Source organism: Bufo bufo, chromosome 2 (genome assembly GCF_905171765.1).
Source record: "Bufo bufo chromosome 2, aBufBuf1.1, whole genome shotgun sequence".
NCBI lineage: Eukaryota > Metazoa > Chordata > Amphibia > Anura > Bufonidae > Bufo > Bufo bufo.
This window is the reverse complement of record NC_053390.1, coordinates 465,253,571-465,280,639: the sequence shown is the minus strand read 5'-3', so window position 1 is coordinate 465,280,639 and position 27,069 is coordinate 465,253,571. Positions and strand designations below refer to the sequence as shown.

Below are 27,069 nucleotides of genomic sequence, written 5' to 3'. Positions count from 1 at the left end.
TAAATGAACAAAACCATCATGGACGAATTATAAAAGTCTTGGTCAAGGTTTTCATGAATGTCAGTGTCACTTGTAGCTACATTTACTATGCTTAGTGCATTTCTCACAGCAAAGCCATCACAATGGAACAATGACATTGTCTGTGGGGTAGGGGAAGCTGCTAACCGCTATAAAAATGTCAAATTCTAAACCACTTCTTAAACCATCAAGCATTTGCACTGATTGTTACTAATAATAGTGTTTAGAAAAATCATCCCATGGAAATAGGGCATTTACTGTCTTTTACCTCCATGTTACGGACAGGCACAGGTAAAGCACTCCTTCTGCACAAGGATTCTGCATGCACCAACCCATTTCTCAGCTCTAAACATTAGGTTTAGGATACAGATTTACTTCAAAGGGGTTGTACACAATTAAAAAACATGAGTGTTTCCCTGCAAAAACAGCCCCACACCTGTCCATAGATTTTGTCTGGTATAGCAGCTCAGATTCATTTACTCCAATAGTGCTGAGCTGCAATACCAGATACAACCTATGTACAGGTGTGGTGCTGTTTCTGGAGGAGAGCGGATATTTTTCTAATTTTAGATAACCCTTTTAAAGTTTTGGAGGCTAATGGTGGCCATTATAATAGAAATCAAATATTGATGTTTTTTTTGTTAACTCGTTTTATTGAAGAATAAACAAGAAGGTATGGTATTAGTACATACAATAGGAATGATTTATAGATACATATCATGTACAAAAAGTGATACCAGCGTTACATTGCTTATACACAGCGTCAGACAAGATTTTGATAACGTTATGCACTTCCATGTATTTCATTCAATAAATTCAAAATTATGTGTAACAAAGATTCCTTTAGAGAAGTCGGCATGAGTCGGCATGACTGGATGTAAGTATCTGTTGGGCAGTGTCAGAGATGATGAGCACCACGCTCCCCACACCTTCTAGAATTTTTGTGGGCATTTCCTATTTTTAAATACTACATTTTGAAAAGGGATAATTTGGTTCACCAGGGATTTCCATTGTCCTATAGTGCTATCAAGAATATGCTAATGTGGTGGGGCCATACCTCTTCATCCAGTATCCCCAGTAGGCACACCTTGAGACAAAAAGGGATCGGGCTGGGGATTATAGTGGATAAAGCATTAACAACTTCCTGCCAGAAAGATTTAATGTAGCTACATTCCCACATCATATGCCAGAAATTAGCATTTGTCTGTACACATCTATGACATCTAGAGTGTGGTACTCTACCCATCTTATACAATCTGGTATGGGTCAAGTAACATCTATGTAGAATTAATAGTTGTATTAGCCTATTATTAATAGAGGGTGAAACCTTTAAAGGAGACTCCAATGCCTCCTGCTAGTCTTCTGCAGATAATCGTGGGATGAATTCCCAAAGGGTGTAAAGCCATTCGGTTGCTCAATAGGCGGCATAGGCGTGCGCAGCCTATTGCATTAGGGTGTGCACCCTAAAGCACAAACACACACACCGCTCGCGCATGTGTATGTGTATATATATATATATATATATATATATATATATACTGCTCAAAAAAATAAAGGGAACACAAAAATAACACATCCTAGATCTGAATTAAATATTCTTCTGAAATACTTTGTTCTTTACATAGTTGAATGTGCTGACAACAAAATCACACAAAAATTTAAAATGGAAATCAAATTTTTCAACCCATGGAGGTCTGGATTTGGAGTCACACTCAAAATTAAAGTGGAAAAACACACTACAGGCTGATCCAACTTTGATGTAATGTCCTTAAAACAAGTCAAAATGAGGCTCAGTAGTGTGTGTGGCCTCCACGTGCCTGTATGACCTCCCTACAACGCCTGTGCATGCTCCTGATGAGGTGGCAGACGGTCTCCTGAGGGATCTCCTCCCAGACCTGGACTAAAGCATCTGCCAACTCCTGGACAGTCTGTGGTGCAATGTGACGTTGGTGGATAGAGCGAGACATGATGTCCCAGATGTGCTCAATTGGATTAAGGTCTGGGGAACGGGAGGGCCAGTCCATAGCATCAATGCCTTCGTCTTGCAGGAACTGCTGACACACTGCAGCCACATGCGGTCCAGCATTGTCTTGCATTAGGAGGAACCCAGGGCCAACCGCACCAGCATATGGTCTCACAAGGGGTCTGAGGATCTCATCTCGGTACCTAATGGCAGTCAGGCTACCTCTGGCGAACACATGGAGGGCTGTGCGGCCCTCCAAAGAAATGCCACCCACACCATTACTGACCCAATGCCAAACCGGTCATGCTGGAGGATGTTGCAGGCAGCAGAACGTTCTCCACGGCGTCTCCAGACTCTGTCACGTCTGTCACATGTGCTCAGTGTGAACCTGCTTTCATCTGTGAAGAGCACAGGGCGCCAGTAGCGAATTTGCCAATCTTGGTGTTCTCTGTGAAATGCCAAACGTCCTGCACGGTGTTGGGCTGTAAGCACAACCCCCACCTGTGGACGTCGGGCCCTCATATCACCCTCATGGAGTCTGTTTCTGACCGTTTGAGCATGCACATGCACATTTGTGGCCTGCTGGAGGCTCTGGCAGTGCTCCTCCTGTTCCTCCTTGCACAAAGGCGGAGGTAGCGGTCCTGCTGCTGGGTTGTTGCCCTCCTATGGCCTCCTCCACGTCTTCTGATGTACTGGCCTGTTGTAATGACCGACGTCACGCACAGGGAGGAAAACAGGGAAAGCCCTGCCCAAGGGAGAGGGAAAGGTGGTGACCCCTGACTCACCTTGCGGCTGGCACCTGACTGCCCTGACGTCCCTAGACGGGTTCCTCACCCGTCCGGCGATCACGTGCCTAAACCCTGGCTTTCCCTAATATGAGCCCTAGATAGTGAACGGGCCAGTGGGATCGCTAGTCCGCACCACTATCACTAAGAGGGAAACACCAGGGAGAGGACAGACAAAACAGACAAACACATACACCCAGGTGGGCGACCACAATAGACCAAAAAGGTCCAACAGGGATCCGGAGGGTAGCGTTCTGGACCAACTACCAGAGAACGCAGCAACACAGCTCCAGAAGGTCAGAATAGATGTCCAGGCAGGCAGCTCTATCTCTGGCAACAAGAGAAGTGTGAGAGAGGAATATAAGGAGGTCTGGGAGTGCTGGACAAAGAACAGCTGAGGAGAAGGAGCTACGGATCCCTGAGTGAGCCAAAAGGGTTTGCAAAGCAAACCCAGAAAGCTACCATAAGGAAAACAGTCCTATCTTAAATAGAGCGTGCAGCCAACCGCTGCGACTTCCTGACCCCGGGTATAACGGAGTCAGGCGTGGTTCTCGATACCCTCGTGACACCTGTCTCCAGGTAGCGCCTTCATGCTCTGGACACTACGCTGACAGACACAGCAAACATTCTTGCCACAGCTTGCATTGATGTGCCATCCTGGATAAGCTGCACTACCTGAGCCACTTGTGTGGGTTGTAGACTCCGTCTCATGCTACCACTAGAGTGAAAGCACTGCCAGCATTCAAAAGTGACCAAAACATCAGCCAGGAAGCATAGGAACTGAGAAGTGGTCTGTGATCACCACCTGCAGAACCACTTCTTTATTGGGGGTGTCTTGCTAATTGCCTATAATTTCCAACTGTTGTCTATCCCATTTTCACAACAGCATGTGAAATTGATTGTCACTCAGTGTTGCTTCCTAAGTGGACAGTTTTATTTCACAGAAGTGTCATTGACTTGGAGTTACATTGTGTTGTTTAAGTGTTCCCTTTATTTTTTTGAGCAGTATATATATATATATATATATATATATATATATATATACAGTTGCAGGAAAAAGTATGTGAACCCTTTGGAATGATATGGATTTCTACACAAATTGGTCATAAAATGTGATCTGATCTTCATCTAAGTCACAACAATAGACAATCACAGTCTGCTTAAGCTAATAACACACAAAGAATTAAATGTTACCATGTTTTTATTGAACACACCATGTAAACATTCACAGTGTAGGTGGAAAAAGTATGTGAACCCTTGCATTTAATAACTGGTTGAACCTCCTTTGGCAGCAATAACTTCAACCAAACGCTTCCTGTAGTTGCAGATCAGACGCGCACAACGGTCAGGAGTAATTCTTGACCATTCCTCTTTACAGAACTGTTTCAGTTCAGCAATATTCTTGGAATGTCTAGTGTGAATCCCTTTCTTGAGGTCATGCCACAGCATCTCAATCGGGTTGAGGTCAGGACTCTGACTGGGCCACTTCAGAAGGCGTATTTTCTTCTGTTTAAGCCATTCTGTTGTTGATTTACTTCTATGCTTTGGGTCGTTGTCCTGTTGCAACACCCATATTCTGTTGAGCTTTATCTGGTGGACAGATGGCCTTAAGTTCTCCTGCAAAATGTCTTGATAAACTTGGGAATTCATTTTTCCTTTATGGTAGCAATCCGTCCAGGCCCTGACGCAGCAACGCAGGCTCAAACTATGATGCCCCCACCATCATATTTCACAGTTGGGATGAAGTTTTGATGTTGGTGTGCTGTGCCTCTTTTTCTCCACACATAATGTTGTGTGTTTCTTCCAAACAACTCAACTTTGGTTTTAGCTGTCCATAGAATATTTTGCCAGTACTGCTGTGGAACATCCAGGTGCTCTTGTGCAAACTGTAAACGTGCAGCAATGTTTTTTTTGGACAGCAGTGGCTTCCTCTGTGGTATCCTCCCATGAAATCCATTCTTGTTTAGTGTTTTACGTATCGTAGATTCGCTAACAGGGATGTTAGCATATGCCAGAGACTTTTGTAAGTCTTTAGCTGACATTCTAGGATTCTTCTTCACCTCATTGAGCAGTCTGCGCTGTGCTCTTGCAGTCATATTTACAGGACAGCCACTCCTAGGAAGAGTAGCAGCAGTGCTGAACTTTCTCTATTTATAGACAATTTGTCTTATAGTGGACTGATGAACAGCAAGGCTTTTGGAGATACTTTTTTAACCCTTTCCAGCTTTATACAAGTCAACAATTCTTAATCGTAGGTCTTCTGAGAGCTCTTTTGTGCGAGGCATCATTCACATCAGGCAATGCTTCTTGTGAAAAGAAAACCCAGAACTGGTGTGTGTTTTTTATAGGGCAGGGCAGCTGTAACCAACATCTCCAATCTCATCTCATTGATTGGACTCCAGTTGGCTGACACCTCACTCCAATTAGCTTTTGGAGATGTCATTAGTCTAGGGGTTCACATACTTTTTCCACCTGCACTGTGAATGTTTACATGGTGTGTTCAATAAAAACATGGTAACATTTAATTCTTTGTGTGTTATTAGTTTAAGCAGACTGTGATTGTCTATTGTTGTGACTTAGATGAAGATTAGATTACATTTTATGACCAATTTATGCAGAAATCCATATAATTCCAAAGGGTTCACATACTTTTTCTTGCAACTGTATATATAGCCTATATGCCATTAGCCCCCATTATCAGCCCTTATGCCTCATTAGCCCCCATTATGCCTCTCATTAGCCCCCATTATGCCTCTCATTAGCCCCATTATACCTCATTAGTCCCATTATGCCTCATTAGCCCCCATTATGCCTCATTAGCCCCTATATCCCTCAGCCCCCATTATGCCCCCAGCAGCCTTACTTTTTATAAAATTAAAAAACACTTACCTCTCTGCTCCTGGACGCCGCCCGCGATCCTCTTCCTCCTGCTGTCGGCTGTGCTCTGAACTGTTCCGCACAGCGTGACGTCACAAAGCGCCTCACGCTGTGCGCAGCCCTGCACAACCAACAGCCGAGGATCAGGAAGCGGTAAGTACATAGCGTTCACCGCTTCCTGGTCCTCCGGTACACACCCGGGACACCCCCCGTGCGCACGCCTATGATAGGTAGGTATATAGAGCTGATATAATTCCCCTCGGTCCTTGTGTATTAAGTATCCCTATCAGTGGATATGTCGATATGGCTCGTCTACTATTCTGCAGGTGCACAAAAGAACATAAGACCCCATTGTAATATAAATCTTTCAAGGTAAGTATTCCATATTCTCTCCATATTTCTGCCACTTCATAATTCTGCAAGTTAGGAAAAATTGGGTTATCCCATAGTGGGATGACATCTGCAAAATCTTTGTATTACTGGAGTTTTGCCACGCTCCACACCTGATGTGCTAACCTATGCATGGGGAGGGCACGTCTTGGAAATACGTAGATACTCTCCAGTATTGGCCACAATGTAGATAGTTGTAAATAATGTTGTAAATAGTATTCTGCATTTGGTAATGCAGTCGATGATACCCAAGGTGCGAGGTATCTCACCTGACCAGCCAGAAAGTATAAATAAAAATTAGGCAAAGGCGCTCCTCCCTGCTGTTTGGGTCTTTGCAGGGTATGTAAAGCAAGTTTACACCTGGCTGTTCCCCATACAAAGGCAGTCATCAAGGAATGTAAGCGGTCAAAGAAACTGCGAGGTATAGGCATACATGAGTGTTCCAATAAGTAGAGACCCTTGGGCAACAAGATCATTTTAATAAGGTTTAGTCTACCCATTATAGATAAGGGAAGGGTTTTCCAGGACCTGAACTTGTCAACAAAAAATGATTCAATGGGAGCAATGTTTTTAGTAAAGGACGTAAGTGGGTCTTTGGTGATAACAATACCTAGGTACTTAAAGTAGTCCACTACAGGTAGATTGTCGTATACTGATGGCCAATCAGTTGTCCAGAGTGGCATGAGGGCTGATTTAGACCAGTTTATGCGGAGACCTGAAAAGTGTCCTGAGCGGTCAGTAAGTTCTATTGCCCTTGGTAAGGAAGACTCCACATCATGCATAAACAGTATCAAGTCGTCAGCATATACGGTAATCCTATCCTATTCTCTCTCTATCCCATAGATATCCCCCTAAACACAGTATCCTGTCGGATTCTAAGAGCAAGGTGTTCTACAGCTACTGCAAAAAGGAGGGGTGAGAGGGGGCATCCCTGCCGAGTGCCTCTACTTAGATTCAATGATGCCGAGTGTGTACCATTGACTAATATGTTGGCTTTGGGATTCTTGTATATTATAGAGATCCATGTGATAAAAACCGGACCAAACACTTCAGTACCTCTAGTAGGTATGGCCATTCCACGGAGTTGAATGCTTTGGCCTTGTCTAAGGAGGCCAAGACTAATTGTTTATGTCCTCCCACTTCCGCCTGAGCAATGACTTGTGCCCTTCTAATATTGCTGGATGTTGATCATCCTGGAATGAAGCCGGACTGATCCCCATGTACAATAGCAGTGATTACTTTATTCAATCTATTAGCTAATATCTTAGTGAGTATTTTGTAATCTATACACAACAGGGAAATAGGCCCGTAAGAGCCGCATTCCAGTGAGTTTTGGTCAGGCTTCAACATCACCACTATCGAAGCATCATACAAACATTCTGGGAGACACCCTTGTTGCTGTGCTGCCAGATACATTTTATGTAGTTGTGGTCCCAGAACGTCAATATACTTGGAGTACACTTCTAGCGGGATGCCATCTGGACCAGGTGCCTTCCCCGGGGTTAATCCTTTTATAGCAATCTGAACTTTCTCTAGTGTTAGCTCTCCATCTAGAAGCTCTCTATCCTGGTTACTCAGCTGTGGGTAAGTAACTTCCTGAAGATAGTTATCCAATTCAGGGGGGTATATTGCACTATAGATCTATACAGGTCTTGGTAAAATTCTTGGAACCTAGTCACTATTGTCTCAGCTTCCTCCACCAAGATACCCCCTGTGTTTTTCAATGGGTGTCTCCTTCTCCCTGGCTGTGCCGCGATCCAATCACAGCGGAGAGCGTCACAGCCAGGGAGAAGGTGAGCTTTTTTTCCCCTCCCTGACTGTGACGCTCTTCGCTGTGATTGGAGAAGGAGACGCCCATTGAGAAACCCTGGCGTCTCCTCCTCCCTGTACCGATGCTCAGTATTAACATACTGAGCGGGAAAAATACAGGGGGGCACAGCGGGGTGCAGGAGCGATATTTAAAAAAAAAACAGGCAGGGTGGCAGCATCAGGCAAAGGTATTTATCTTGAATAAAAATAAAAAAAAAGTGAAAGGTCCTTAATGTGGCCATGGATGTGTCATTGTATTAACTGCAGGATATTTGGTATCTGAAGAACATGGTCGACTGAACATTACTTTCTTCTCCCTTAATTCAGGTACCCTATATATTCTGTATCTAATGCCTCTGTGCCTTACCTTAACAAAAATAAATACCATAGAACAAAACGTAAATAACCAAAACTGTAGAAACTGTATAAAAGAAACTACAAAGTCGGGGACCTGCATAGTGTAATGTGGTGGAATATCTATGCAGGTATCTGGCCGGTTTGCCTTAACTTAGTCATGGAGCTATAAACAATAACCAGTGCAATAGACATCATTAAGCTACCCTTGGTTAGTCAGGGGGTACCCGACAGCTTCTCAGTACAACTAGGACTGTAATAATTGGGTATATTTATAAGCAATTATAATACCGATAGTCCAAGGTGTAGACTGTGAAAAATATCATCTCTGTCCAATAAAGAGATTCTCCTGTAGGAGGACAAGGAGAAAGAACTCAGAGAACCACAATACCATTCAAGTGGGTGGTGAGTGTCCTGGGCGTCTGGTCACCTAGTCCTCTGCTTTCCAGGGGTCAGTGAAGAAGACCGTTTTCCCGCCATCCACCATGCGCAAGCGAGCAGGGTACGCCATGGAATATTGTAGGTTAAGTTCCCTTAAGCGTCTCTTTACAGATACAAAGGTGGCACGCTTCTTCTGAAGTTCCACTGAGAAATCGGGAAAGAGCGATATGGTCACATTTTCAAATGATATAGCCTGTTTATTTCTGCTTGGCTGAGGATAAGGTCTCGGTCCTTCCAGTTCAGGAAGCGGACCAAGAGTGGTCTTGGAGGAGCTCCCGATAGTGGTGGTCGTGAAGGGACTCGGTGAGCCCTCTCTACAGCATAGACCATAGAAAAGGCCGCTTCAGGAAATGTGGATTTAAACCACATCTCCAGGAATGTGGCCAGACCTGGGCCTTCAGCTCTTTCTGGCATGCCCAGGATTCTGACATTGTTCCTCCAAGCCCGATTTTATAGGTCTTCACATTTTTGTCTCCACAGATCCACTGAGCTCTCCATGGCTTGCATTCTTGCTGTCAGGGGATGGGTAAGATCCTCTAAGGCCGATATACAATCTTCAGTATGGTGGACCCTATCTCTTAGTTGTTGCACTTCGTGGCGTAGTAGGCCCAAGTCCACTCTCACCTCCTTGATCTTGCCTGTAAGCGAGGTCTGGCAGGATATGATAGTGGCCGTTAGCTGATCATAAGCTGCCTTCAAGGTGAACTCGAGTTCTTCGGTAGTTTCTGTTGTAGACTGCTGTACTGCTTGCCCGCATATAACAGAGGCTCGTGGCATCATAGAGGAAGCGGTGCCATGTTGGGTCTCTTGCCTAGCATATTCTTTCAGCCTGTCCGCTGCTGCTTGGGCCTTGCTAGGACTCATGGTTTGACTCCTTGGCTTTCTCCTTATCTTATGCACTGACCAAGCTGTGATGGCTAGAGGATATGTGCCAGGATGGTGAAGGATGTAAGTCGGGAGCCGGAGCAGTTCTTAGACAGGTCTGTTCATGCCGGCAGTTGGCCACACCCCCAAATATTGATGTTTATTTAAAATGATATACTGTTCCATGTGTCTTGCATTCTATGCATGATCTCCATCCAATGGATTTGATGCTATTTGATGAAGTGGTCTGAGATAATATCAGCAGTTGATTAATCTATACATTGCTTCCCCCATCGCTGTACAGCAGAGTAGTGACCATTTCGCATATCAGCATCATCCTACAGCTCCAAATATATTGGATCGAGCATGCATCTCGTGAGTTCTGGTGACCACAGTACTGAGGAGCTGGCGCAATGTATGAACTGTGCATACAATTTTTACACCATGCTAATTTGTCTGTGTATTTATTCTTATCAATGTTTCAGATAATTCAGGAGGAGCAGCCCAATAATGCTATGCATGGAGCTTATATAGGACCAGAAAAACTCCTAATGTTACACTCCAGCTCCAACTGGAATAATGTCTGCCTCTCATACTTACTGACAAATAGAGATTACAATGGGATCCTTGGACTTGCATGGACAGGAAAAGAAGGTAAAGGGAATGTTGAAATATGCTTTGTATATAGGGGACATGTAATATGATGGCCATGTTCATTTACAAGATTCTTAATGTAAATTAAATAGAAAATTCGGTAAAAGCATCACAAATTAGATAATTGAAAAGTTAATTTATTTCAGTAATTCAATACAAAAAGTGAAACATAGAGTGATCTACCTGAGCAGTGCAGATGCCAAATGTACATGCGCCACTCACGCTCAGGTAGCAGCTGCAGAGCCTCTGCACTGCTACTCGGAGCAACGGTGCAAGAAGCTGTCCTTTGATTGACAGGGCCAGACATGTCTCCTGGCCCTGTCAATCAAGGGGCAGTCTCTTGCAAAGCTGCCAGGATGGACACTTGGCTCATTATCTTTATCTTTATCAGCGAAATTTCAGAAGGCCTCGATGGTAAGGTGTGTCTTTTTGCTGATGACACAGATTTGTAACAAGGGTTGATGTTCCTGGAGCAATACACCAAATGGAAAAGGATTTAGGAAAACTAGAGGAATGGTCAAAAATCTGGCAACTAAAATTTTATGTTGATAACTGCAAGATAATGCACCTGGGGTGTGAAAACCCAGGAGCAGAATATAAAATCAGTGATACAGTCCTAACCTCAGTATCTGAGGAAAGGGATTTAGGGGTCATTATTTCAGAAGACTTAAAGGTAGGCAGACAATGTCATAGAGCAGCAGGAAATGCTAGCAGAATGCTTGGGTGTATAGGGAGAGGCATTACCAGTAGAAAGAGGGAGGTGCTCATGCCGCTCTACAGAGCACTAGTGAGACCTCATTTGGAGTATTGTGCGCAGTACTGGAGACACCATCTCCAGAAGGATAGTGATACTTTGGAGAGAGTTCAGAGAAGAGCTACTAAACTAGTACATGGATTGCAGGATAAAACTTACCAGGAAAGATTAAAGGGCCTTAACATGTATAGCTTTGAAGAAAGACGAGACAGAGGGGATATGATAGAAACTTAAATACATAAATTGAATCAACAAGGTAAAAGAGGAGAGAATATTTAAAAGAAGAAAAACTGCTACAAGAGGACATAGTTTTAAATTAGAGGGGCAAAGGTTTAAAAGTAATATCCGGAAGTATTACTTTACTGAGAGAGTAGTGGATGCATGTTATAGCCTTCCTGCAGAAGTGGTAGCTGCAAATACAGTGAAGGAGTTTAAGCATGCATGGGATAGGCATAAGGCCATCCTTCATAGGGCCAGGGGCTATTCATAGTATTCAGTATATTGGGCAGACTAGATGGGCCAAATGGTTCTTATCTACCGACACATTCTATGTTTCTATGTTAACCCTGTAGCCTTCTGTCTTAAACTTCCTCAGACTTTGAAAATTCATAACGTATTTCATAAGTCGTTGTTGAATAAATTTCAAATCAGCAGGATTGTGGACTCCCGAGTTCTCCGTAGATCCCTCCAGTATCTCGTCCACTGGAAGGGTTACGGACCAGAGGAGAGGATGTGGGTTCCAGAGGCCGATGTTAATGCAAATCATCTGGTGAAGGCCTTTCACAGAGCCCATCCTGATAAGGTCAGTCCTGGGTGCCCAGAACTCACCCGTAGAAGGGGGGTACTGTCACGGTCCCTCAAGTGACTGATGTCAGGATATCAAGGAGATTGGCTGAGCGTGGATAAATCTAACAGCCTCCTTGATTTCTCTTGATTCAGTGTTGCTTTCTCTTGATTTCTATTGCTCAGTGGTCATCACTTCTACCCTTTATAGTCTGACCCCACCCTTCTGACTATGCAGTAGATAGCTTCATTTGGGTTTCGTTGAGCTGGTGTGAGTTTGTCTCTGGTGTTCCTGCTCGTCCGTCTCTACATGAGTTAAGTGTCGCATTTGTTTGTGTTTGTTATATTCCCTGTTCTTTGTATCTGGGTCTGAGACAGAGACTTACATTCGTCCATCTGGGGAGGAATGGGTTGTCTCTGGTCCTAACCTTTTCCAGGGCCTTAAGGGGAAATAAATGCCTAGGTATCCTGCATATGAATATTCCTACCTTCAAGGTCTATTCATATTGATAGACAGTTAGGGCCCGGATTAGGGTTGTCTAGGAGGTGACCTGTTTCTTCCCTAGTTTCCAGGCCCAGTTACTGTTCCCCTTCCCTCCTCTGTTCAGTGTGGAGCTTCCCCCCACACTGATCGTGACACAGGAGTCTTCTGGTAAGTCGCAGTTTTTTGGGGCATATGGGTTTCACCTGCAGTTTGGCACATTCTCTGGTTCGGATACTTCCAGTATTCCTGAGGAGGAACGTTTTTTGTCATCATTGTCTTCTATATGGCGGAAAATTCAAAATAACTTAATGAATATGGGCAACAAGTATAAATGTGTGGCTGACAGGAAACGTATGAATGGTCTGGATGTAAGAGTGGGTGATTCTGTGTGGCTGTCCACAAGAAACATTAAGATGAAGGTACCTTCTTGGAAGTTGGATCCAAGATTTATTGGTCCATATAAGATCACTGCCATTATTAATCCTGTAGCTTTTCGTCTTGGACGAAAGGAAGTATTACTTTACTGAGAGAGTAGTGGATGCATGGAATAGCCTTCCTGCAGAAGTGGTAGCTGCAAATACAGTGAAGGAGTTTAAGCATGCATGGGATAGGCATAAGGCCACCCTTCATATAAGATAGGGCCAGGGGCTATTCATAGTATTCAGTATATTGGGCAGACTAGATGGGCCAAATGGTTCTTATCTACCGACACATTCTATGTTTCTATGTTTCTATTATAAAAATGCCACCGGCACTTAACACTTAGGCCGAATGCACACGGCCGTGTTCCGCGGCCGAGAGCGGTCCGTGGTATGCTGGGCTGGATTCCTACGAGTGTATTACTGTAGTGCAGCGGCGGCATGAAGCACACGGCGTCATAGCAACCAACGACGTTGTGCGCTCCTGCTCTGAACAGGAATCCAGCCCGGCATACCACGGACCGCTCTCTCGGCCGTGGAACACGGCCATGTGCATTCGGCCTTACGAGTGCCTTCATACAGTGTTCTTAAATAGTGTTGAGTGAAGTGAGCTTTGGATGCCTCATTCGAAGTCGCTTTGTTCAAAACTTCGGAATAATACTGTACGGAGATTCGTCTGATTAGAATGTATGGGCTCCGATGAGCTGAAGTTGGTTATTGACGAAGTCGTGTGTGACTTCCTTGAATAACTTAGTTGAAAACCACTTTAAAACTTGAAACCGAACTCGCTTCGCTCAACACTATTCTTGAAGCATAATATCTTGCAAGAATTGCATACACAATTCATGTTTGGAGCTAAATGTCAAGCAGAGCTTGACACTTACAGCATTAGATTTTCATACATGCCACTTATGTCTATATCAATGTCTACATACACACTTCTTTACATAATCACCTGAAGTAGGTAGACCAAATATTTCAGCTGACAGTAAACATTTGAACCACATAGTCAACAAATGACTTGAAAACTTACTGATTGCTGGGTGATAACATGAAGAGAAAATTAATGTATCCTCCCCCCTCTGTAGGCTGTGCAGGAGACAAAATAGGTTGTGAACTTTCTTTCTGTTGTAACATGCAGCTTACCCCTACCTCCATTAGGCTCTGTTCACATCTGTCTTGGAGGATCTAATGAAGATTCCATCATATTTGCCAGAAAAAAATAGCACAGCATGAAGCAATATTTTTTTCGGGTTAAATGACAAATATTATGACTGATGCCGATGAGCATTTATTGGTGGCCTACCTAGCATGTTGTTTGATGGCTGCCAAGTTAATAAGGTCCTTTATGAGGTCAAGACTAGTGTTGAGCTAAATTGTGTTTTGAAGTTCGGCATACAAGGTTCGGGTTATCTAAGAATTCAGTTATGGATTCTGTTACCAGGGACCATAAGTTAAGGTCCATCGTAGCGGAATCCATAACGAAATTCTTAGATAACCCCGACCATGTATGCCAAACTTGAAAACACTGATTCGCTGATCTCTAGTCAAGACCTATGGCTGTTGAGAAGGATTCATTGTGATATGTGAAGGGTTCTGTCTATGCAGAGGGGCAATGAGCTTTACAATATCAGTCTACATTTTTTATTTTGTGTGCAGTATCCCAGAGCAGGGGGTACTTGCAAATGGTTTTGCTGTTTTAGGTTATGGCATTTTATGCTTTGTATCCCTACTATGGTAATGTATTGGAGTCACAGAGTTAGCTAGCTCTGGCATGGTCCTTAGGGAAGCTAAGGTGTGGACTGTTAGCTCCATCCCTAGCTCAGTCTAATAGAAGACTCTAGTATTAGCAGGGAAGCAGATAGGAAGCAAAGTTCATGTGCCTCACTCCTTGGTATTACGCTTTCAGCTACAGAGACTAACCATCTCTGCATGATCTATCAAGAGCAGGGATGCTCAACCTGCGGCCCTCCGGCTGTTGTAAGAGTACAACTCCCACCATGCCCTGCTGTAGGCTGATAGCTGTAAGCTGTTCGGGCATGCTGAGAGTTTTAGTTTTGCAACAGCTGGAGGGACACAGGTTGAGCATGCCTGACCAAGAGAGAACCATCTTTACATTGAAATACCTCTGGAGCGCTGTCCAATCGCAGCAGAGAGCGTCACAGCCAGGGAAAAAATAAAAACACTCACCTTCTCCCTGGCTGTGACGCTCTCCTCTGTGATTGGACAGTGCTACAGCCAGGCGAGAAGGAGACGCCCACGGAGAAAGACTGAGTCTCCTCCTCATTGCTCTGATACTAAAATTAGCATACCAGGCGGGAGAATACAACGGGGGCCACAGCGAGCGAACGGAGCGGCGCCCAGGAAAAATAGTAAGTGCAGTTAGATCCCTGCACTATCCCCTCCGTATCCTGATACTTAGTTTGTAATGTTTGGACCAATGAGAGATCATCTTTAAATCTGGCCTGGTTACTGACTCACCATACACTTCACCATACACTGGCCATTGAGCTTTACATGCCCTGCCTTGCACCCATACAGGCAGGAGCCCAAGACCAGGGTGTGCCCTGAGGGAAAAAAGGGTGCACCCTCCTTTCACTTCACTGGCCCTAAGGAGCAATGGAGTGAGGACAGCCACCGTGTTAGACTTTCTGCAGCCAGAGCCACTTCCACAACCATCCTCTGGTCCAGCTTCTCAAGGGTTTGCTGCACGTGTCACATCAATTGAATTCCTAATGCACATGTGAACTTAGCCTGGGGCATAACTAGGGTCCTATGGGCTCCAAGATGAATTTTTTATCTGGGACCTTCTCCATGTTGCTTGGATGTGCAAGACCCAGTTGCATTGCTAGGGACTATAGAGGTAGATGTCCCATTTCCCACACTGCAAAATAAAGCCACACCATGAACGCAAACTACCACGACATAGTGGCTGTTGATAGAACAATACTGATATGGATTTGGAATACAAACCACTGTGCTAAAACCAAAATAAATACCTTACAGTGACCATATAGTAGATTCCAATAAAAAGAAAGACGGTCCAGCTTCACTGAAAAATACTTGAGGCTTTATTTGATCCCGTGCAGATAAAAACCAACATACAGCAATGCAGAAAATCGACCGGTTTCGGATCACTATAGATGTGGATCCTTAGTCATGATGTGCATCAGTAGGAGGTGAAGTCGAGACTAAATAGTGAACCACTGAGAACAGGTGATCACAATCAGGTACAGGAAACACCGCCTGATGACATCCTCCACAGATAAAGTACATAACAATTACAACATGCCAAAAGACATAGAAAGTAAGGTAAAATTTACAAATTACAATAATAAAAAAGAAAAGAAGTAAAAATATTAGTAATGTAGAATAGTATCATGACGCCTGTTCAATCCTGACGGTATCCGTGAGCCTAATTTGAAAATCCAGAAGCACTCACGATTGAGCAGCTTTTTCTTGTGATCACCGCCTCTGCTTGGTCCGTTAACCCTCTCCACTCCTTGTACTAACATGCTATCTGTATTACCATTATGAACCGCAGCGAAATGCAAACTTGCGGCAGAAACATTTTTTATTTTAGCATGGGGTACATCAGAGATATGACGGCAAATTCGAACTTTTAAGCAGTTTGATGTGCACCCGACGTACTGTAGATTACACAGAGAACATGTTATGCAATATACCACATATGTGATGTTGCAATTAATGTATTGCTGAATAGTATGAGTAGTGTGATTACTTGTAGACAAAATATGCGGGCCCATCCTCATATGTGAGCAACATGTGCATTTTTTATGTCCACATTTAAAATTACCTATGTGTCTCAGCCAGGTAGGCTGGGACCCAGGTTTATCCTGGTAAAGAGAGGGGCTCACCATATTAGGCCTCATGCACACGACCGTTGTGTGCATCCGTGGCCGTTGTGCCGTTTTCCGTTTTTTTTTCGCGGACCCATTGACTTTCAATGGGTCCGTGGAAAAATCGGAAAATGCACCGTTTTGCAGCCGAGACCGTGATCCGTGTATCCTGTCCGTCAAAAAAATATGACCTGTCCTATTTTTTTGATGGACAACGGTTCACGGACCCATTCAAGTCAATGAGTCCGTGAAAGAACACGGATGCACACAAGATTGGCATCCGTGGCCGTAGGTTACTTTAATACAGACGGATCCAAAGATCCGTCTGCATAAAAGCTTTTTCAGAGCTGAGTTTTCACTTCGTGAAAACTCAGATCCGACAGTATATTCTAACACAGAGGCGTTCCCATGGTGATGGGGACGCTTCAGGTTAGAATATACTAAAATAACTGTGTACATGACTGCCCCCTGCCGCCTGTAGTTAACATATTGGTGGCCAGTGCGGCCGCCCCCCCCTCCCTCCCCTGTAGTTAACTCATTGGTGGCCAGTGGGCCCCCCTCCCTCCCCTGTAGTTAACTCTTTGTTGTCCAGTGCGGCCGGCCCCCCTCCCTCCCCTGTAGTTAACTCGTTGGTGGCCAGTGGGGCCCCCCTCCCTCCCCTGTAGTTAACTCGTTGGTGGCCAGTGGGCCCTCTCCCCTCCCTCCCCCTCCTAATTAAAATCTCCCCCCTATCATTGGTAGCAGCGGAGAGTACCGATTGGAGTCCCAGTTTAATGGCTTGGGCTCCGATCGGTAATCATGGCAACCAGGACGCTACTGCAGTCCCGGTTGCCATGGTTACTTAGCAATTTGTAGAAGCATTATACTTACCTGCGAGCTGCGATGTCTGTGTCCGGCCGGGATCTCCTCCTACTGGTAAGTGACAGGTCATTAAGCAATGCGCCGCACAGACCTGTCACTTACCAGTAGGAGGAGCTCCCGGCCGGACACAGACATCGCAGCTCGCAGGTAAGTATAATGCTTCTACAAATTGCTAAGTAACCATGGCAATCGGGACTGCAGTAGCGTCCTGGTTGCCATGGTTACCGATCGGAGCCCCAGCCATTAAACTGGGACTCCGATCGGTACTCTCCGCTGCCACCAATGATAGGGGGGGAGATTTTAATTAGGAGGGGGAGGGAGGGGGGAGGGCCCACTGGCCACCAATGAGTTAACTACAGGGGAGGGAGGGGGGGGGCCCACTGGACAACAAAGAGTTAACTACAGGGGAGGGAGGGGGCCGGCCGCACTGGACAACAAAGAGTTAACTACAGGGGAGGGAGGGGGGCCCACTGGACACCAATGAGTTAACTACAGGGGAGGGAGGGGGGCCGGCCGCACTGGACAACAAAGAGTTAACTACAGGGGGGAGGGGGGGCCGGCCGCACTGGCCACCAATGAGTTAAAAACAGGGGGGGGGGGGTCTGCCCCCTGCTGCCTGGCAGCACCTGCCAGGCAGCAGGGGACAGTCATGTACACAGTTCTTTTAGTATATTCTAACCTGAAGCGTCCCCATTACCATGGGAACGCCTCTGTGTTAGAATATACTGTCGGATTTGAGTTTCACGATCTAACTCATATCCGACAGTATATTCTAACATAGAGGCGTTCCCATGGTGATGGGGACGCTTCAAGTTAAAATATACCATTGGATTGGTAGGGAATGGAAGATGGGGACCACTGGATAAGAGACAAAAATATAGTCAAATTGTTTTTGGTCCAAGTATCCACTATCCAGTCCCTCCTCCAAGATACTCCTCAAAAGGGTTTGGAAAGGAGCGGTGGGATCCTGTTTCAACCCGATATAGGTGGCGGAATCAGAGAGCATAAGCTCATTTTGTGCAGCATACACGAGTCTATCCAAGATAACCACCGCTCCCCCCTTATCAGCCTTTCTCACAATTATGTCAGACATACTTTTCAATTCTTTTAACGCTCTGCGTTCACTGGCCATGAGATTATTTTTACTGTCATTTGTATCCCTACTCTGAGACACCCTATCTAGTTCGACTAAATCACGTTCTACATTATCTTGGAATTGATCAAGAGCGGGGGTGCGTGACTGAATGGGATAAAAGTCTCTGTTATAGGTGCGAAAATGATTCGCAAAGTCACTGTGCACTTGCCACTCTGGATCAATCCCAGAGAGAAAACGCATAGTCTGCATAGAGGCAATGTGTGATAATTCCTGAAAGGAAAAAGGAAGACATCTGATCAACAGAAAAATTTGACTGAATTGTATCAGCCTCTGCAGAAACTATACCAACATTATCTATATTAGAAAAGTGTTTTTTAATGGTAAGATTGTGTGCAAAACGGTTGACATCAAGTAAGGTGCGGTATACATCAAAATGCACTGTGGGAGAAAAGATAAACCTTTGGCAAGTACATTAATTTGCAATTGTGAGAAGACTTTAGCTCATAGGTTAATAACTTGAATGTTGTTTAAGTCTTTCTGTGGCGTGACGGATAGCGACCTCCTCCTTGCATGCTTCCGCCCTGCACGGCGTTTATAATAGCATTTGTATTGGGATTGGTGTCATGTGCAGTGCCCGAATGATTAGCAGAAGATAACACAGATGATTCTGGGGCGGAATCAGAGGATTCAGCGTCAGTGGAGCTAAAAGCCACTTTGTTACCTCTATTCTTTTTATAGTACTGACGTTGTTGTAGGTTGTAGGTTGAGTGGCGAGAGCCACAGCTCAGTCTGGTCTCTTATCCCATGCCACAGCTCTGCGTCAGTGTTTGTCCCCTAACCATATCAGCTTAAGGACAGCCTGTTGCCGCTTCCCCACTGCAGTGCTACACTGATTCCAGCTACCGACTGATGACTGACTAGTGCAGCACGTGGATAAATCGGAGGTGGAAGTGGAGGAGGATGCAGAGGAGGAGAAGTGGGATTTGGAGCCACTAATGTAAGTGCTGGCGGAAACCCTGATCGGCATAGGACCCGCAATCCTTGGCATTGGTAGCACCTGTGCCATCCCAGGGTACCACTCGCTCCCGGCCTCCACAACATTCACCCAGTGTGCCGTCAAGGAAATGTAGCATCCCTGGCCGAATGCACTTATCAATGTGTCCGTGGTTAAGTAGACCTTCCCAGTAACTGCGTTGGTCAGGCATGTGTGATGTTACGGGACACATGTTGGTGTAAGGCGGGCATGGCACACCTTGAAAAATAGTGGCGGCTGGGGACTGTGTAAAGCGGGACGGCCGCCGACATCAGGCTGTGGAAGGCCTCAGTGTCCACAAGCATAAAAGGCAACATTTAACATTTCCAGGGCCAGTAATTTGGAAAGCTGCGCATTTAGTGCTATGGCCTGTGGGTGGGTGGCTGGGTATTTTCGCTTGCGTTCAAAGGCCTGGGGTAAGGACATTTGGACGCTGCACTGGGACACAGAAGTGGATGTGGTCGCTGATGGTGCTTGCGAAGGTTCAGGTGCAGGGCGGGAGGCATCCCGCCTTGCGCCTTCGACAGGGGATCGGTCAGCACGTAACATAGGGGAAGAGGAGGCAGTGGTGTGACCCGCAGACACAGATTGTAAACCCAGGCATTCGTCCCACTTATTACAGTGCTTGGATGTCATGTGGCGGATCATGCTGGTGGTGGTGAGGTTGCTAGTGTTCACGCCCCGGCTCATTATTGGTATGGCACAGGTTGAAAACCACTATTCTTTTGTCGTCCGCACTTTCCTAAAAAAAAGCACCATACTGCGGAACATCTACCCCTTGGCAAGGGAGATATTCACAAGAGGGTTCTGCGTGGAACAGTAGCGGGCCTGTTTGGTGTGGCCCGCCTTCTCCCTTTTGCCACCCCACTGCCTCTTCCAGCCGGTTGCGGTGCTGCAGATCCCTTCCCCCTCTGTACGGCTGTCCTTGCTTGGCTTTCCACCTTCCCAGGTTGGGTCAGTGACCTCATCGTCCACCACCTCCTATTCCACTTCCTTACTCTGATCATCCTCCTGATTTGTTGACCTAACCACAACCTCAGTGATTGACAACTGTGTCTCATCCTCTTCATCTACCTCTTGAGACAGTAATTGCGGTTGACTCATTGGCAACTGTGTCTCATCATCATTCACCTCATTAAACACTAATTGCCGTTCCCCACCGCCATGTTCTTGTGACTGTGGATGCTCAAGAGGTTGAGAATCAGGGCACAATATCTCATGTCCCTCTTCAAGCGTGCTTGGCGAGGGGGTCAACTCAAGTAATGGCGATGAAAAAAGGTCCTCGGAATATCCTAGTGTGGGATCACATGTTTGGCCAGACTGTACATGGTGGGAGGAAGGAGGATCAGTGTGAGGATTGTGTTGACCAGACTCCTGGCTACTGAGACTGGACTTGGTGGAAGACAGGGTGGTGCTTTGGAAGAATTATCTGCTACAATCCAACCGACCACCTGGTCGCCCTGGTCCGACTTCAAGAGTGGTGTCCTGCGCCGCCCTGCAAACTGGGCCATGAAGCTAGGTATCATGGATGATTGTTTTTCTTGTGCTCTGGCAGCAGGCACAGTTTCTCCGCGCCCAGGGCCACGGCCTCTGCGTGCACCATCAGCATCACGGACACTTCCCCGTCCCTTACTGCTCGCCTTCTTCATTTTAAATGTGATATATGCTTGAAAGTATGTCACACGTACAGTAGCATAGGATATAGAAGTGTATGCGCAAAAAAAAAAAAATGTACTATGTTACCAAAGGTATTTGTGATTGGGAAACGTTATAGAGGACAGGTACCACAGTTAATGTCACTGTTCGCAGTGTCTACGGGAAAAGTGCACTGGATGTCACTTATATTTTAGGGATGTGCACACTTTAAACAGGAGATGTGGCGCACCTGATGACGTGTTCCAGCCAGCCAATTACTGTAATGCCAGTAGCCAACATGGCTACTGGCATTACAGTGAGAGCAGCACTTACCTGCATGTTTTTGGCTGCGTAGCAGCCAAGAAACGTGCGGGGAGGAGACTCGAGCATGGCGCTCGAGCACATGCAGTACTCTGCCAAGTACCGCCATGTGCCAAGCATCAAGATGCTCGAGCCGAACAGGTGTTCGGCAGAGCATGCTCGATCATCACTACAAGGAAAATATTTGAGACATTGTCCCTGGAGGCCTGAACGCAGATATAGAACTATTTGGATTCCTGAAATAGATGAACATGGCCAGATGCCCTGTCTCGATGTGATATTAGAGCCAGTCTGTTTTTCCAGTGCTCTGATGTCACCTTGTGACGAGGACCTCGTCATAAAACCCCTATCAAACACTGTATAAACAATCTAATTGTACATGAACAGAATAGACTATAAGACAATAAATCCTACAAGTACAATGAAGATTCATTATGAAATACAGATGTAGCTGAGCTAGACTTAATGGTTAACGCGTTAAGTAAACAATGGCAAGAAACTGTTAATTGATTTTTTCAATGGATTTCAATGGCTTTTGTCATGAGATTACACTGTGACGTGTTATCAGAGTCAATTTTAGCTTGTATACATCTGTATAGAGCAAATTATATATAGTGTAAATTAATCCATTAATAAGGGATGAGTACAAGTATATACACATAAGGGTTAATATTTATGATAGTGCTCATAAATTTTTTGATTTTTATATGTGGTTGTTACATGTATGTACATATGTAAGTTAGAAAACTTAGCCAATGTCAGGATTTATATTTACACAAGAGAGATGAGCTACCTACAAATATGGGGAAGCCATGACACTGTTGAGCTGGATGTAGAGCAACACAAATTGGACATGTACTTATTGATCACAATTAACATAAGCAATAAAAACAATACAAAAACAACAGAAATGCACCAGATGGGAAAATGCATAGAAAACACACAAACAACAAAAAAAACACACAAAAGAAATACAATATACGGTATCTAAATCTATCAAGAAACACGGGTGCATACTGATTCTTTGATACTCCATATACATTGAGAAGTTAGAATCCACCCCAGGCTTTATCAGCAATTTCGAAGTGATCCATCCTACACAAACATTATAAAATAATGCAGTATTTTTAAGTCTTGAGGAGCCGCTGAGGAAGGGTAAGCTTTACTACAAAACGCGTCTGGCATTTGATCTTATAGGAATATCGCTTGACTATTGAAGAGGGATGGATCTGACATTAATCTTGAATAAATAGCGCTGTTGGCAGCCCACACCCTCCCACAGGATACATACAGTGGCAGATTATAATGTATGTATGGGATGTTCCGGTCGGCAGCCCCGAGCCCGGCATCGCAGGGGGGCCCAACGCCGACCCGAACGCCCATATACTGCGGCGGGGCACAGGAGCACATATCTGCCACACCATCAGACTGTGCCCCGACGCGCGTTTCGCCGTCAGCTTTTTCAAGGGGTACCCCTTGAAAAAGCTGACGGCGAAACGCGCGTCGGGGCACAGTCTGACAATGTGGCAGATACTTGGGTCAGTATACTAAGTTCTTTGCTTTAACAATGTCCGTAGGATCCAGGGTCGGTAGTCTGGCTCTGTGACCATACATTGTGGACAGGATAACACCTCTTATATGCACTGATTGTATTCTTCTATATATACTCTTGCACTTGCACTTTATTTATATGAATTGTAACTGCCATACACCCGCAGTCTGACTGAAAATTTTAATTGTTCTTAATGTCTGTGAGGCCAGAAATGGTTATAACTCTGTAAAGATTAATAAAATTGATGATTATTTAAAAGCAATTATTAATGGAGTTATAATTTTTGATTTAATTTGATCTATGTATCTATGTATTGGTTGCGCTAATGGTGGTACTGGATTACTGATATAGCAAGTTTAAGGCTGGGTTCACACTTGAGCGCATTTTATATGCGCGTTTAACGCGCGTTTTTGTCGCGCGTTATTATGCGCGTTTTTTGCAATAGTAAACGCGCGTTTGACGCGCGTTTGTGTGATTGACTGCAGTGTTCTATGGCCACAAACGCGCGTCAAAACGCCCCAAAGAAGCTCAAGTACTTGCGTTCAAACGCGCTGTAAAACGCTCAAGTGAGAACCAGGGCCATAGGGAAGCATTGGTTTTCATGTGTGGAGCGTTTTACAGCTCGTTTGAACGCGCTGTAAAACGCTCAAGTGTGAACCCAGCCTAAGGGAAACAAGTGTTGGTTGTACAGGAGCACATAGTTCCCTGCCCCGCCGCCTATCACCGCCAGAGGCTTCAAGCCTAGTAGGCCTGAGGCCTACGTGGTGGTAAAAGCCAGGCGCGGCGTGCGTGATGACGTCATCACGTACCTATATATGGGCGCACGCAGGGCTTTTATGTACGCGCACCTGCCTCACCATTCCAGACACAGGTAAGTATTAGCCTTTATTTTATTTATTTTTTTTGTTTGTTTTTTGTGTGTGTGCCAACTTTGGGGGGCAGAGGAGGACATATTAATACAGGGACAGTGGGGGCAAATGTTTCCATTGGGGCAAATTACTTAATTGGGGGCAGTGTGGTGGGCAAATTACTTAATTGGGGGCAGTGTTCGGGCAAATCACTTAATGGGGGGAAGTGTGGGGGCAAATTACATAATGAAGGGCAGTGTGGGGGCAAATTACTTAATGGATGGCAGTGTCGGGGAAAATTACTTAATGGGGGGTAGTGTGGGGGGTTATTACTTGATGGGGCAGTGTGGGGGGGCAAATTACTTTGTGGGGGAAAACTACTACATGGGGAACAGTGTGGGGGGAATTACTAAATGGGAGGCAGTGTGTACGAAAATACTGTATGGAGCAGTGGGGGGGAATTACTGTATGGAGCAATGGGGGGGGAATTACTATATAGGTGAAGTGTGGGCGAAATTATTATATTGGGAGTGTGTGTAGAAAATTACTATATGGGGCAGTGTGGGGGAAATTACTATATGGGGGCAGAGAGGGGGAAATTACTATATGGGGGCAGAAAGGGGGAAATTACTATATGGGGCAGTGAGGGGGACATTACTATATGGGGCAGTGTGGGGGAAATTACTATATGGGGCAGTGTGAGGGAAATTACTATATGGGGGCAGTGTGAGGGAAATTACTATAGGGGGCAGTGTGAGGGAAATTACTATATGGGGCAGTGTGGGGGAAATTACTATATGGGCGCAGTGTGGGGGAAATTACTATATGGGGGCAGTGTGAGGGAAATTACTATATGGGGGCAGTGTGAGGGAAATTACTATATGGGGATAGTGTGGGGGAAATTACTATAGGGGGTAGTATCGGGGCGTTGCTATTAGGGTACATTATTTTTGGGGACACTATACGGGCATTATTACCTGGAGCACAAGATAGGGTGTTATTATTACTGGGGGCACTCTAGGGGACATAATTGCTGTAGACATTATAGGGACCTTTGGGGTAATTTATCAAACTGGTGAAAAGTAGAAATGGGTTAGTTACCCATAGCAACAGATTCCACCTTTCATTTTTGACAGCTCCTTTGGAAAATTAAAGGTGGAATCTGATTGGTTGCTATGGGCACCTAAGCCAGTTCTACTTTACACCAGTTTGATAAATGACCCCAATTATGAGAAATCTAATGTGTCTGTAACAAACTCTGTAGAGACGAGATGCGGCTGAAAGAATTTGTCATGGCGGTCTGGGTCAAACGGTGAAGAAGAGGAAAGAGAAGGTCTACATGACAGGAGATGTTCCTGGATGTAATAGGTATGTGGTGCTGTATTCCCCTATATGTAGTGCTGGCTCACTACTGTGACCTGCGTCTCATCTTCTCCTCTTTATTTCTTATCATAATTATATGTATTGTAAATTTGGCAACTTAAATTTTAATTTGTCACCTGCAGTCCTATGTAACAGCCCATATAACAGTGATAACTTTCTGTTTGCAGATAATGTAGTAGATGTTCCATGCAGTCCTATGTAACACCCCACATAACACAATAGTTCACTGTGTTATGTGGGGTGTTACATAGGACTGTAGGTAACATCTATGACATCTGTAATCAGAGAGTTATGAGATGGTGGGGGTCAGACTCCTGGCACCCCCGCCAATCATCCATTTGAGGAGACCGCAATGTCCCAGTTAGCATTGCATCCTCTTTGCTCCTTACCAAGCACAGCGCTGTCCATTTAATAGCACTGCGCTTGGTATTGCAGCTAAGTCCCAATCACTCAGATGGGACAGAGCTGCACCTAGACCATGTTAACAATGTCATATGGCCTAGGAAGAGACTGTGGCGCTTACAAAGTTGGGTAGACAACCCCAGGCCTATCATGCACTTAATCCGCCCCTGGATACATAGTCCACAATCGGGGACTGGAGTGACGGCGGACTGATTAGCTGTAATCATACAGCACGCTAGAACACTGCATGCTAGAACACTACTGGACGTGTTGCGGCCTCTCTCACACAGAGACACATGCGGCCAACACATTCCAGATTCTCCATAAGGAACATACGCAGGAGGGGGTATGGAGCTGAAGCTCAACAAACTATTTAATATCTAACACCAGACTGGCTAGGTACACTTAAGTGCAGCTAACTAATTACCACATTATCCAATATCTGAGCGACCAAGTCGATTCTTAGGGCAGCAACCTAAAGCAACCATTGAGGCATATAGCCTTTATTAGGTGCAACCTTACTCTTAGTTATACACTCACCTAAAGAATTATTAGGAACACCATACTAATACGGTGTTGGACCCCCTTTTGCCTTCAGAACTGCCTAAATTCTACGTGGCATTGATTCAACAAGGTGCTGATAGCATTCTTTAGAAATGTTGGCCCACATTGATAGGATAGCATCTTGCAGTTGATGGAGATTTGAGGGATGCACATCCAGGGCACGAAGCTCCCATTCCACCACATCCCAAAGATGCTCTATTGGGTTGAGATCTGGTGACTGTGGGGGCCATTTTAATACAGTGAACTCATTGTCATGTTCAAGAAACCAATTTCAAATAATTCCAGCTTTGTGACATGGTGCATTATCCTGCAGGAAGTAGCCATCAGAGGATGGATACATGTTCTCATTCTGTTTACGCCAAATTCGGACTCTACCATTTGAATGTCTCAACAGAAATCGAGACTCATCAGACCAGGCAACATTTTTCCAGTCTTCAACAGTCCAATTTTGGTGAGCTCGTGCAAATTGTAGTCTCTTTTTCCTATTTGTAGTGGAGATGAGTGGTACCCGGTGGGGTCTTCTGCTGTTGTAGCCCATCCGCCTCAAGGTTGTGCGTGTTGTGGCTTCACAAATGCTTTGCTGCATACCTCGGTTGTAACGAGTGGTTATTTCAGTCAACGTTGCTCTTCTATCAGCTTGAATCAGTCGGCCCATTCTCCTCTGACCTCTAGCATCCACAAGGCATTTTTGCCCACAGGACCTCTGCATACTGGATGTTTTTCCCTTTTCACACCATTCTTTGTAAACCCTAGAAATGGTTGTGCGTGAAAATCTCAGTAACTGAGCAGATTGTGAAATACTCAGACCGGCCCGTCTGGCACCAACAACCATGCCACGCTCAAAATTTCTTAAATCACCTTTCTTTCCCATTTTGACATTCAGTTTGGAGTTCAGGAGATTGTCTTGACCAGGACCACA

At 45.1% G+C, this 27,069-nt stretch overlaps 1 protein-coding gene across 1 annotated transcript in view; it reads left to right on the top strand.

Moving 5' to 3' along the window:
• Positions 1–27,069, top strand: part of LOC120989514 (disintegrin and metalloproteinase domain-containing protein 10-like) — a 257,328-nt gene that overhangs the window by 141,577 nt on the left and 88,682 nt on the right. The window contains exon 8 of the mRNA XM_040417664.1: positions 9,987–10,155. Within this exon, the coding sequence (XP_040273598.1) occupies positions 9,987–10,155 (169 nt within the window). The remainder of the gene's footprint in view (positions 1–9,986; positions 10,156–27,069) is intronic.